The following is a 13,527-nucleotide window of genomic DNA, read 5'->3' on the forward strand; positions in this document are numbered from 1 at the left end:
AGATCTGTTACTTCCAATTCCATAACCAGAAGAGGGCTGAGAAAGGGAGGCCAAGCTCAGAGGTGCTGACAGAATTGTGCAGGTGGATATGTTTTATGGTGCACTTTGAGCTGACATGAGTCTACCAAAAAGGACATTGAAATCATAGAATCAAGGTTGGAAAAAACACTAAGATCACCTCATCCAACCATCAATCTACCTCCACCATGCCCACTAAACTATGTTCCACAGTGCCACATCCACATGTTTTTTGAAGACTTCTAGGAACAGTGACTCCACCAGCCCCCTGGGCAGCCTGTGCCACTACCTCACCACTCTTTCTGAGAAGGAATTTTTCCTGATATCCAACCTGAAACGCACCCTTGCTGAGCAGGAGCAAGGTTAGTGTGAGGCTGCCTTTTTGCTCACGGTACAGAAGAGACTCTTATCAAGTTGGTAGTGTGCCCTTGGCCATGCTATCTTTGGTCTGCACAGTTTCTCCTTATTAACATCACATGTGCAAAGGGAAACTAACAGGGTGTGTTTTTTGTTACAGGCGCCATCATACAACCGCCACAACCTACCTTCCAACACCAGCGAGAAACAGGCCCAAGAAATCCTCATCCGTCGACAGCACAGCCTGAGGCAGAGTTGCAGGAAGGGGAATAGCTTACCTTGGGGTAGACCGGTACCTGTTATGCAAACTGCTATTCCTGTAATCAAAAAACTAAAAAGTGCCTCTGCTTCTCTGTAAACAGGGAAAGAGGCATCTATCTGTATATGCTTTTTGCAACAACTAAAGTGGATGCTCTCTTCAACATGGTCATGGAGCACCTTAGCAAAAAAAGTCCTTTGCTTAGCATGTGGACAGCAGCATTTCTTATGCCCTACCTCTCTATATCTTGGTCAGAAATCACCTACTGTGGCTGTAAGAAGTAACGTAACTTGCATTGCTTTCTCACGTACAAAATAAGAGTAAGATTTTTCTGATCAAATGTGGACATTGGATAGCATAGACATTTACAGCTGAGATAATCACAGTTCAAGAAGAAAAGTAAGTTCTTGCTGGACAAAGTTCCATTTAATTCTTAATTGTTACCTGAAATAGGATAGGTGAATCTTAGAAGAGCATATTCCTATCTTTTGACAAACACTGATTTTCATCAGAGATGAAGTTGAGTTAAACTCATTTTTGTCTGTACACAGGTTAATGCCACAAGTGTACGCTACCTCTCCTTGCCGCAGGGCCACAGTGGCCAGCCCACTAGGAAGAAAGCCAGGCATGTTACTTTTACAGGTAATGGAAATGTTTTGCGCTGTATTCTGCACTAGCAGTGAGATAATTGGCCAGTTGTTTGATGGATTTAACAGTACTCAATGAATACTCACAAGGAAGTCACTGGTCTCTTTAAATGAGCTACACCCTTCTCTCCTATCTTTTTATCTCGACTGTTTATATGGTTATGACTGTTGCAGTTTCTGTCTTGTTCCAGCACCGCCTACTTTTCTGCAATTTCCTCTTGCACAAATACTCCTGTGATCCCTGCAATTTAACACATGCATGATGACTTCCGTGTAAGCCCAAGAAAGGAAACCGTTTTCTCCAGCTCCATGGACAAAATTGTAAGCGGAGTTCTTAGGAGATTCTTATGTCACTAGCCTGATAAGGCTGAAGATGACACCCTTCCTTGCCCACATCTCTATGTCCCAGGACAGTGAGGCTGAGAAGGAGTTCCTGGTAGCACACCCACATACCATAATTCAACGTACACACACACACACACAGCCAGCCACCCCAAGTAGCACAGCACTCACACAATCACACAGCACTAACAGCCTCTTCCTGTTTCCTTTTCTGGCTGAACATGATGAAAGGCTGGTAGTGGAAAACTGTTCATACACATGCACACATGTGAACACATGGTCCCCCAACATGAACATGCACAGAGTAGATCCCTCTGTAACTGGCACTTGCCCCTATCTGGCTCCTGGTTCTCCTAGTTTCCCCTTGCTTTGCACACTTGGGGCTACATGCATTCAAACCAGTCTCGCCGGTACCTTGTCCAGGCTATGGCCCTACCAATAGCCAGCCACAGATCCCATGCTCTCTCTAATCACTGATCTGGACCTCCTGGTCCACCCAATAGCTAACTCACAGACTTGATCTCTTCAGTGTATGCTATGGTTGCTCCAACATTTACTTCCCAAGCCTCTTATCCTACTGTCTTGATGATAGCTAGCAATTTTGCAGTGATGTGCATCTACACATTATGTATGAACCCCAGTCTTTCTAACTGCTATACTCAGACCTTCGTACACACATATGCACACTGTTCAGGGAGTTGCACTCTCAGGAAAAAAGAAGTAGAGTTTAACAACAATATGGACCAGACAGTCTCAATATGGCATATGGCATGGCTGCACACACATACTGATCAGCCTATGTTTATATGCCACCATCTCCTTTGTATCCCATTCTTCCTCTGTCTTTTTCTGCTCTTGTTCCTCCCCAAACCACTCTCATCCCTTACATTACTCGCTTATGATTCCTTCCCTAAATATCCTACTGTAAGTAGTGTATGATCCCAAAATACTCTCCCATGGTATCCCAGCAATTATTTCATATCTTCTTTCTTTTTCCCAGCTTGCTCTCTGTGAACATTTCTGTAGTAATTATTGGACAAACTAACCAGCTAGTCATATTACTTTTTCAGGTGGTCAGGGGTGTAGCAAATGGAATTGCCCAATGAAACACAACAGTAGTGTCAGAGAAAACATGGAATTTAGGACACTTGAATAGTCATCAGTATCTCCTTATGTAATGTCTCTGACTCCGTTCTGAGCTTTCATTGTGATTCTGAAATATAATCAACTACCCCTGAAAATCACTCTTCATTTCTGGCCAAATTAACTGGAAGAGATTAAAACCATGTTTTTAATCATCATCTTTATATCAAACATTGGATGACAAAGATATTCCATGCAGGTGCAAAATTATTTTCTTCCTTTTCTTTTTGTTTTGTTCTGAAATAAATTAAATCAGAAGAGATTTCTGTAGATAAACTATCCCCCTGGTGCTAGGCACCTACACATGTGGTGGAGGCAGAGCAGAAACCCATCTATTTAGAAGTGAAGATCAAAATTATTCTAGGGAGGGGGTTCAATTTTAATTTTTTTTTTTTTTTTCTTGAAGAACAAATTCTTTCAAGTTTGGTTGTCAGGACATCATGGTGGGGAATATGTGTTTTTTTGTGTCTTTCTAAAAGACTCAAATTTTTCTACACATCAGCCTCAAACCTGGAAGCCTTTCAGACACTTTCAAAGGTCCAAGTCTTGCTAGCACAGATAGGTACATTATTTGAGTGGAGTGATGAGTAAATCCTGAAGCATTTAACATAGATATGTTTTTACTAGTAGCTAGGCCTGCATTTGAGACCTGTCTTGTGATGTATTTGAATAATTAGACTTCTTGGTATTGTTGCTGACTTCATAAAACTCCACAAAATATTTTGTAATGCTCTTATGAATATCAATTATATATGAAATTCAAGGCTGAACACATTGTGCTATAGTCTCTGTACAACAAATAATTCAAAATGAACTCATCTAAATATAGTCTTGTTACTTCTTGTTTCTACTAGAGCATAAAGATTTTCCTGCAGTTAAAGGTGGCTTTTTAAAAATTATCAGATGGAAGGGAAAGCAGGGTGGGGAGTCATAAAGGCATAGAAATCAAATGCTTCAAATAATTTAGAGTTTTATTTATTCTGAAATGAACATCCGGTTACATTTTATGATTCTCTGATCTGTTGTAGAATGGTTTGGTTTGGAAGAGACCTTAGCATTCATACCACTTGAAATGCCTACAGCAGGAGGGAGACCTAGAGGTCTTTTCTGGAGTCAGCACCCTCCAGCAAGCTTGGTTTAACTTATACATAGCACAAGCAAAAATTTTAGCAAATGAGAGGACAGAAATGACTGTGAATATATAGATCCTTAAACTAACAGCTCTTCCCGTCTTTCATTAAATAAGTCATTTCTTTGGCAGAATATATCAGTCATAGTTTGTGGCACTGCTGTCCTCAACGAACTAAGTAGAAACTCTTTAAATCGGAAAATGTCTGTCCTGTCTTATTGCTCATGGGTGATTGTTATATGTCCACGTGGTCTAACAGAAGAAGCTTCTGCTGTTAAAAATTTGTGCTCCTACTCAGTGGAATTAAGTGCAGGTGCATGTCGTCTTGTTTTAGGCCAGTGATCTAGTCAACATTAAATGTAGATAACTTAATAGTTATTAAGTTGTAATAATTTTGTAAGTTTTGACTGTGTGACTATACCTAATGCCTGCAAGCTTTACAGGATCTGGTCTAATTTTATTCTTCATGTAGCTTTATCTCCCAAAACTTCCTAGATTTTTATGAATTGTTTCTTAAATTAACTAATTTGCTAGTGAGTAGTCAGACTATACGTGGCCTTAAAAAGAGTAAAAGAAGTACATTTCGTAAACTCATCAGGATAAAAGGGAGAGTTAGGGACTACTGCAGTCACATTTTTATTGTGTACTTGCAGCACTGCAAACTGGTAGGAGTAGGTTTGACACACCCAAAGTAATCAAAGCACCATAAAGTCAAACTCCTGGTTTCAAGTGAAACTGTTTTCTTCCCAGTTTTTAATAATAGGTGACTGGTTATCTTGATTTTCAGTGGTTCTAGGGTCTTTGTAGTCACTCTTTGATTTCTGGTGTGAGCTTTACAATGTTTTTCAACCATTGCACTAGATATATTCATGAAATCAGTAGCAAGTTGAAAGATACATGAAGGAATGCTCTTGTCTAAGGAAGTATGAGTTGCTTCATTAGATACAGAAAGATATCTGAGTGTGTTTTCTCAGTAGGGTTTCAGAATAGAGGCAAGATCAATAAGATCTTTTAAACATCAGCACTGGGATGAAAGTAAAGATTATTTTTAGATCTTGTCTGTTCTCTTATTCTATAACAATTACTTAAAATCTTTCCATTTCAAGATTTAAAACCATTATGTTGTACAATACTGAATACCATTTAACCGCCCTTGTCAACACCATGGTGTTTCTCTTTTTTTTTCCTTCATCATAAGAATTCTGTATTTTCTTTCAGATCACCCCAGAAGTATCTCTGAGACTGGGATCCCAGTAAAGTTCAAACCCCAGCCCCGACTACGGCCACTCGTAGCAAAGCATTGCCAGGAGGAGCTGGTTCCAATGGCACACTTGGATAGATGTGACCATTCATCCCATTTGTCAGGTCGAAGAGGAAATACGATCAATCGTCACCATTACACCAGAGCAGACAATCGAGCTGCAATACCAAAGCCTCGAGGCATTGTGAAAAAACTACAGGGGTATGAGTCAGAAGAAGAGACAGAAATGATGGCACCAGCCAGGCCATTAGATATATGAGGAGCAGAGAAGAGCAATGTTTGCATCTCAAGGGCCCTTTGTGCACTGTTCCAGAGAAAATAACAAAGCTCTCATATGAACTAAACCACAATTTTCCTTTTGGGATCAGTGCAGTCATTCTCATATCACTTTTAAGTACTGTATCAAGGTACTTAGCAGCTCGAGGAAGATTTAAATTCTTATATGTTTATATTAAACTGGCTTTTTGGCAAAACAATGCAGGAAAGAGAGGAACATGATCTTTGTAGGGATTTGGGTATGGATTTAGGTAACAACAGTTGGACATATGCAGTGTTCTAGTTGAGAGCTGATATTGCCTTCTTCTGTTCTAAACTATGGATTAAATCCAGGGGAAAGAATAACAAGGATGTGGTTTAGACATGGGTGCTCAGATTGGTAACTTCAGAGCTCTAGGCAAGTTGAACCTCAGAGTAGCTGAGATGTTCCAAGTAAGAGTGGGGAAAAAGGCTTTTTTAGGGTTCCTAAATACCACTGAAGATGCCTAGAACATAAATGAAACATAAATGAAAATAATTACTTAGTGGTCATTCTAAGCTCTTGGATATCCACCAGCATTTCAGGTTTTGGCTTTGGAAAAATGCCTGAAGTGAGTTATAGGATGGTCTGGGATTCCTGCAACTTCAGTACAGAGGCATCACCCACCTACAACATTTTTAGATGAAGAAAGGAGATATCCTAGTACTAACAAATCCAGAGAGAACTCTTCTGGGAGGGGTGCAGTTTGGAGACTAACACAAAGCTCATATTTTTCAAATATGAGACAGCAAGGTTGTGCAAAATAGACTTGTGCTTATAGCTCTGGTCTAGTGAGGCAGAGGTTTTTGTCATGGAGAAGCTAACCTCCATCTCTCACTTCCACCTTGCTGAGGGTGCCCAAATCACTAGGCTACTCTTTGCACTGAAGCTGGATCTGCACTTCGGTGGGAAACAAGAGTTGGACAAAAAGGAAAAGAGAGTCTAGTCTGACTTTGTATCCTGCTGGCTAGCAGGAAATAAAGGCTCTATGTTGTGCTGCCAGGTTTTTAAGATTGTAGAAGCATAGAATCCTCAGAGCTGAAAGGGACCTTTAAAGGTCATCTAGTCTGACTCTCCTGCAATGAAAAGGGATATCCACAAGTAGTTAACACTGCCTGGAGCCTGGTCTGTCCTGGCCTTGAATGTCTCCAGGGACAGGGCATCCACCACCTCTCTGGGCAATCTGTTCCAGTGCCTTAGCACCCCCACTGCAAGAGACTTTTTCCTTATATCCAACCTGAATCTCCCCTCTTTAAGTTTGAAACAATTTCCCCTTTCCCTGTCACTATAGACCCTGCTAAAGAGTTTGTGCTCTGCTTTCCTGTAGCTCCCCTTTAGGAAAGGATAGAAGTCCTTTCTAATTCTCAATAGAAAGAATGTTTGCCTGTACGTTGCACAGAGAAGTGTTTGCTAAAAAGACAGAAATAACCAGGGGCACCTTCACTTGAGCCCCTGGCCTCCCACCTCTTCTGCTGAGCATCCTTTTCAGTTGACTCCATGCACTCGTGCTAATTTCAACAGCAGATATTCCTAATGGTAAGAACAGGGGAAGCACGAAGCTGTGGGCCTGGGATATATTAGTTGAAGTCTAAACTGCCAATTAAAAATACTGGTCACCTAGTGCCTCTGTCTGAGCTTCTTTTTGCAAGATGGAAGAGCTGTCACCAGTGTTGTAAAACTGTATGTGAGCAGATTTTAAACAAAGGAATAATTTGAGTCCAGAAGTGCATAAACTCATTCTTACAGCTGCACTAAAATCTGCAGTTGAAAAAATGCACTGAGTTTGGTCACTTTCTTCAAGTTTCTCTCTTCTATTCAAAGCTTGCTTAGCTATCCAACATGAGATCTGTAAATGTACTGCAGGAAGCAGAAAGATAAAAGATAGTGATGACAGTGACGCCTTTCTGATTTTGGGGGAAGATCTTACTGTTAAGCACTTGTCCAAGACATCTTTGAAGAGTAAGTTATGATTGCATCACATTTTGTACAATGGATTTCTGATTCAGGGGTGGTAGCATCTAAACTAACAAATTTGGAAGGCATTATGGAAGAAAGATAAATAAAAGCTTTCTTTTTTTCCCATATTTGAAGTTTTTTTTTTATATTTAGCAGATCATAATGAATCATCTGTACTGAAACTGTACTCAGCTTTCTGAATCTTAAATTCTGTTTGCATTTCCTCACTGTGCCAGACAAATTATCCAACTTCCTTTTATGAAAGGGTAAGCTTCGTCTTTTGTACTGCCAATAAGCAAACAAACACGGTTCTGTATCGGAAAATCAACAAACAAACCCTGCTCATGTGTGTTCCATATAGTCTTTAAATAAAAACTTTATGCCAGCTGTCAATCCTACAGCGAATTATACCAACAAATAATGAATCTCAATGAAAACATTATTTTAAGGAAGAAAAAGAGTTATCATAATGCAATTTAAGACTTGATTTTCTGTGGAATACCCAGTTGCAATATGAAGTTTAACTGAGAGCAAAATCGGCTGAGTGGTTGTACAGCTGATGTAAGTGCATAGAAGGGGAATAGAGAGATGGGATCTGCTTCTGTGTCACGGGGTCAAGAGGAGGTGGGATCTCCGAAACCAGCAGTGAGTGATGTGGATTGGAGGCAAACACTGAGAATAGTAATGGACGGAAAATGGTACCTCTGAGAGAACAGTGAAGAGAGGATACTATCCTTTCTTCAAAGGGAGACTCAGGAAAGAGATTAAATAGGAATTATTGTGTGCTGCAAATTCAGCATGTCCTCTTAAGAAGATTTAATCAACAGTTTGTCTGGGGAAACTGGAGAGTTACAAAATCTGTGTGAGATGAGGAAGGTGAATAGAACTGTAGCATGGAACAGAACTAGACATGGATCATGAGAAAATATATAAAAAGACATGCTTAAAAATGACTCCCAGATTTTTAATTGAATTTAATAAAAGTTGTAGAGCATTTTTCTAGATACCCATTGTAAGTAGGGAGCAAAGCATTCAATTTCCAGTGACCATTCATATCAGAACTGGATAAAAATAATCAAGTCTTTCTAAAATATAAATCAAGCTAGAACATAGCAGGAGGCATATCTCCCACTTTTGTTTCATTTCCTAATCTTTCCTCTCAGGAAATCAGTGAGCCAGATCTTCAGAGAGTGTAAAGCCTTAGAGCATACGGAAGTTAATAGAGCTCTCCCAGCTTTTGCAGTCTGGTCCCCAGACGTGTAAAGTCTATTTTTAATTTGCTTTCCTAGCAATGAGAAAGTAGTCCTGGAAGAAAATTTCTTTCTGCGCCATTAGTTGCAGATAATGGGCCTGCTGGCCATTAGCCAAGAAACCATGCTGCAGATACCTATACAAAATATGTTCCAATGTATAAAGTTGCACTGTTTGTTCGTTTTTGTGGTTATTTCATACTTGTGGAAGTGGAATTCTCCTTGAAGAATCATATCACTTATGTTTTAAATGGCAATAACTGCAGTAATGTTTCATTGCAGGTAACTAATACTGTGACAGTAGACTCTCAGACCTGGTCTGTAGAGAAAATTAAAGTGTTTTAGGGCAGGAGTTTAGACCCTCTGCTGGTTTGTAAGTCCTCATGTGTGGGGGCATTCCTAAACACTAGCCTGAGCCACATCTTGGAAATGTGTAAGTCACTTCAAGGTCTCCTTTTCAGACTGGTACAGAGCTACTGTTTACCCAGGGATTTAAATTGCACTGTGATTTAAGTTGAATTGGCACAGGAAACTCAGAAAAAACAGGCAGAAAAGCGCTGTGCGTATTAACCTAGCAAGAGGCAAACTAAAAGACAGACTAAGTTTGGATGTACTTAGATCAATTAAGGAAGGTTTGATGGGATTCAGAAAAGTTGGCCAGGGTTTCAGGCTGGATACTTGTAGAGAAGAAGTGACTGTGATCATTTTCAGCATGCAAACGATAGCTTAATCTGTGTTGACGAGTGAGGTAGTTAGAGTTTAGAGGACAAGTGATATCTAATGTTAAATCATCAAATCACTATTGATAAATCTATTGACTTTTAAGTAAGAGACAATGAAAATAATCGTGATTATTATTTTATTGCTGGTATGTGGGTTTTGAATGTCAACATTTTCAGGGGTTTTCCTGTAGCCTTTAGAACCTTTTAATTGTCATATCTGAATAGAAACTGCTATTTAAATGCCTGTGTGAGACTCTGGAAAGTCTGTTAAATGTTTCTAAGCTTCCTTTCTTCATAGCCTCCTTTTCTAATTTTCTGTCTACGTATATGAATCAAACTCAAACATTAAGAGTGGAAAAACAGATTACCCTATCTTTATATTTTGTTTGCTTTTTAGGTAGGACAATTACGTTTATTGTTTTATCAAACTCACCTTAAAATTTAGGGTGTCACGGTAACATGAGTAATACTCTGAATCAGTTAGGACTGGAAATATACTGGACTAAGTTAGCTAATTTATTTCCTTTTGATAATCTCTCTTAATGTTACGCACAAGTGAAACTCTTTTTTTCTTTCCTGCTTTGGTTTCATGAGTGAACTTTCATGGTTAACAATAGTTCTTATTTATTCCTAGCCCATCCTTCCTCCTGGAACAATGGGATTTTTTGCTACCTTTCAATCATAAGAAATGAGAACATAGTCTGAATGCAAGAGTGCCAAGCTCAGATTTTGAGGCTACCTTTTTTTTGGGAAATGGTAATTGTGCCACTAGAGGACAGCTGGTCAGTAGTAGATATTCAAACTGAACATCAGCCATGACTTCTTTCACACTGTCCTTGTGGGAGCAAGAGACAGCTTGCAAGAAGTGAGCCACATTGAGCTGAGGGCACTAGGTATTAGTCATCCACATCTGCAAGCATGGTTGGGTCACTGGACGTCTGCCCAATGCCTTCCCATCAGAAACTTATTCTGATAACTACAAAATTGTCAAGAATTGTAGAATCACAGAATGGTTTGGGTTGGAAGGTCATGAGCTTCTCCGGGGATGGGACACCACAGCTTCTCTGGGCAGCACCTCAAGAAGACTGAAATCTGTTTTTTTGCTAGCATGTACCTCAAGTACTATTTTTGACTTGCTAGTAGATACTGGATTGAACACCATTTGTTCCTTACTTTATTGTATTATGAGCAGAGATAAGGAGTGAAAATCATAATATGCAAATATCAAAATAAAAGAGCTCTTTTTGTTTTGTTTTGTTTTGTTTTGTTTTCTTATAATCTTGGAATAAAACTTCTAGCCCTCTAGCTAGCCTTATTCATGCCTTTCTTATGGATATTTTTTCCATCACGGAAGATTCCACTGGGTGAGGAAAAAAGTGCAAACAGAAACCAGCTGCCCAAATATATTCAGTTTCAATTTTATACTGAGAATACTTGCACAGTGTCTTCCAGGTCTGCGTGCACACAAAACACAGATAGCTCAGAGAGGCGGCATCTTGAGAATTATGTCAATGTTAAAAGCCCGTGCAAAAGGTGGAGAAACTTGCACAGAACAAATGAGCCGTGGGCGTATCTCATACAGGAACAGTGCCAGGAACCAAACATGAGACTCTGGTCCCTTGACCCTATGTCTGCCTTTACTTGGGCTTCAGGTGACTGAAACCAACAGAAAGGAACAAAGGAACAAGCTGGAACTGTTCCTTCAGCTCTTTCCCCACAGACACACACAGGAGAGAAACAATCTGCACAGAAGTGACATTGTACACCACCTGAAGACAGGCATCTTCAAAGATCAAAAAAAAAAAAAAAAGATCTGCTGCTTAAAGTATTTTGTGTCCTAAAATCACCAAAAATTTTGTCATATTTAAAATACATAAAGAAAATAAAATCTTCACTTATTTTTCCCATGGTTGTTCTTTTCCAAAAACGATGTATGCTCTGCATATTTTCCAGAGCAACAAAAAATACTGAAAGAAACTAGTGAGAGGTAAGTTTATTATGGGAAATACACTTTTTTCATTTGAAGCTGAATCAGAAACTCTTGAATTTGTTTCTCCTTCTCTACTTTTGTTGAGTAAGGAACAGAGACTACAGGTATTTGGTTTGTGTTAGAACTAGGACAAATCTCTTCAGCTTTCTACATGTCAATTTTCTCACATGTAAAATAGAGATAAAGTCACTCAGGGCTATGTCATATAGATGTGACTTAAGCTATGAGAGATGCTAGATTTGGCATGGGAACTCCAGGAACCTTCCGCTCATTGGATCAGCAGCTGGAGGACAGAGATGGACTTGGAGCAGCCTTATGGCAGCTGGACTGCACTGCTGGGGCTAGAGACATGGGCATCAGTTCAAGGCAGCCAGTGGCTCACATCCCTTGAACAAATGTGGATGGCTGCTTTGCAATGTTCTGGCAAGAAATTTAGACTCCATTAGTCCAATTGGAGCTCAGACACCTACCCCACTGGTAGACATTTTCATGGTGAACATCTAAACACATCTGTCTGAAGCGGAAATCCACTGCCCTGATCCTTTAAGCAGTTTTGACAACTATGAATGAATATCTTCTTTTCAAAAGTAGATACTATGACTGCTTTGGTTCTGACATGAGTTTTATTTTCCTGATAAATAAGCTGAGGTATTTCTTCTTATATGCATAAAAAGGTAATTTATATTTTTAACAGTGTCTCACTGTGTACAACTCCTATATTCTCTTTAGTTCTGAAGGAGCTTTGTCTGCATTTTTGGCTCAATCTACTGGATTTTGCAATAGAAAACTGCAAGGCTCACATTACTGCTAGCTCAAATGGACCTTTTGGCTTGAATTCCTCTTAATGATAGATATTGCCAAATTTTTCTTCATCATTTGCTTAGTTATGCAAACGTGGATTTAGATGAAAATGATGACTGCTGACAAATTTGTTAGCAAGCCTTAGCAATTTGAAAGTGCTCTTTCATAAATTTTTCTCTTATTCTTCCCTGGTGCAAAAATGTTTGATCCTGAATTACCAAGAGCTGCAGAGCAGATATGAGTGATGGTGCCAAGACCAGATTTGCAGGTCTTGCTTGTAGGAAACTAAAAGAAAGAGAAATATAACAACAAAGCTTAAAGTATCACTGTAATAAGAACTGCATAAATTACATTGAGTTCCAAGGATCAAAAGAGACTCTTTTCAATATTTTCCTATCAATTATTATTATTGTTGCTTTTATTTGGTTTTCAACCTTACAAAATTATGCATGAATTTTCTCAAACTAGTCTTAAAGAGTAAACCAAAACTCTGCTAGAAGAGAGCATTAGTTGTTCTGCGTTATCTCTGGAAAAGGCATGCTTTCACCAAAGAGGAAAAGAGCGGCAGTGACCTCTGTTGATGGAATTAAGCAACATATTTAAAGAGTCAAAAAGGGTAGGCGACACATTTAAATCCTTTGCTAGGACTGAAGGCCAAAAGTAAACCGTGCAAAGAGAAGTGGCTTTCAGGTCAGACATGAAAAAGAGTATTTCCCAACACTCTCTGAAGTCAGATTCTTCACGAGGATGGCTGCTTTTTTTTAGATAATTAGTTCACTTTTAGAGTGGAATTCTCACTATTGGCATAAAGATTAATGTAACACACTAGCAGAGATGTTTTTTCAAATGTCGTATTACATTCCAGTAGCTTTCATTGCCAAAAGAAAAACATCGTGCTTGTATGTATTCCGTGATATGAATTTAGTGACCAGTTCTTTGTGCCAGCCTGACACACTCGATTCTTGAAGTTTTGAGGCAAATAAGCCTACCACTTGGCAGGCTGCCTGGTTCAGAGACAAGTGTCTAGGAACTGTCATGCCCTTATGGCCAAGAATTTGGAACATGTCTTTATCTGCTAGTTCTGATGTGGGAAAATAATTAAACACGTAAATGCCCGCAAGGATCTGAACCTTAATGCTTAACTTCAAGGTTGGGAGTAGTTTCAATAAAGCAAAGCATATAAAGATTGATTTTATACAGCTCGAGTTATTGAAATCAATAAGAAAATTTCCATCAAAGGCCAAGTACATCATTGAAATCAGGGTATTACATCCTTGGCTTTTTTTAGACTTGTGCTTTTTCTAAGGACAGCACAAATCACAAACATAAATTAGGAGGATCAGAGTTCCAAACTGTT

At 39.2% G+C, this 13,527-nt stretch overlaps 1 protein-coding gene across 1 annotated transcript in view; it reads left to right on the forward strand.

Moving 5' to 3' along the window:
* The window catches only part of SLC9A4 (solute carrier family 9 member A4), a 34,061-nt gene extending 25,992 nt beyond the window's left edge, over positions 1–8,069 (forward strand). Inside the window, exons 10-12 of the mRNA XM_003203170.5 lie at positions 536–667; positions 1,186–1,276; positions 5,114–8,069. Of these exons, the coding sequence (XP_003203218.2) occupies positions 536–667; positions 1,186–1,276; positions 5,114–5,415 (525 nt within the window). The 3' untranslated portion in view covers positions 5,416–8,069. The remainder of the gene's footprint in view (positions 1–535; positions 668–1,185; positions 1,277–5,113) is intronic.
* Positions 8,070–13,527: the final 5,458 nt, after the last annotated feature.

Source organism: Meleagris gallopavo, chromosome 1 (assembly GCF_905368555.1).
Source record: "Meleagris gallopavo chromosome 1, MGAL_WU_HG_1.1, whole genome shotgun sequence".
NCBI classification, from domain to species: domain Eukaryota; kingdom Metazoa; phylum Chordata; class Aves; order Galliformes; family Phasianidae; genus Meleagris; species Meleagris gallopavo.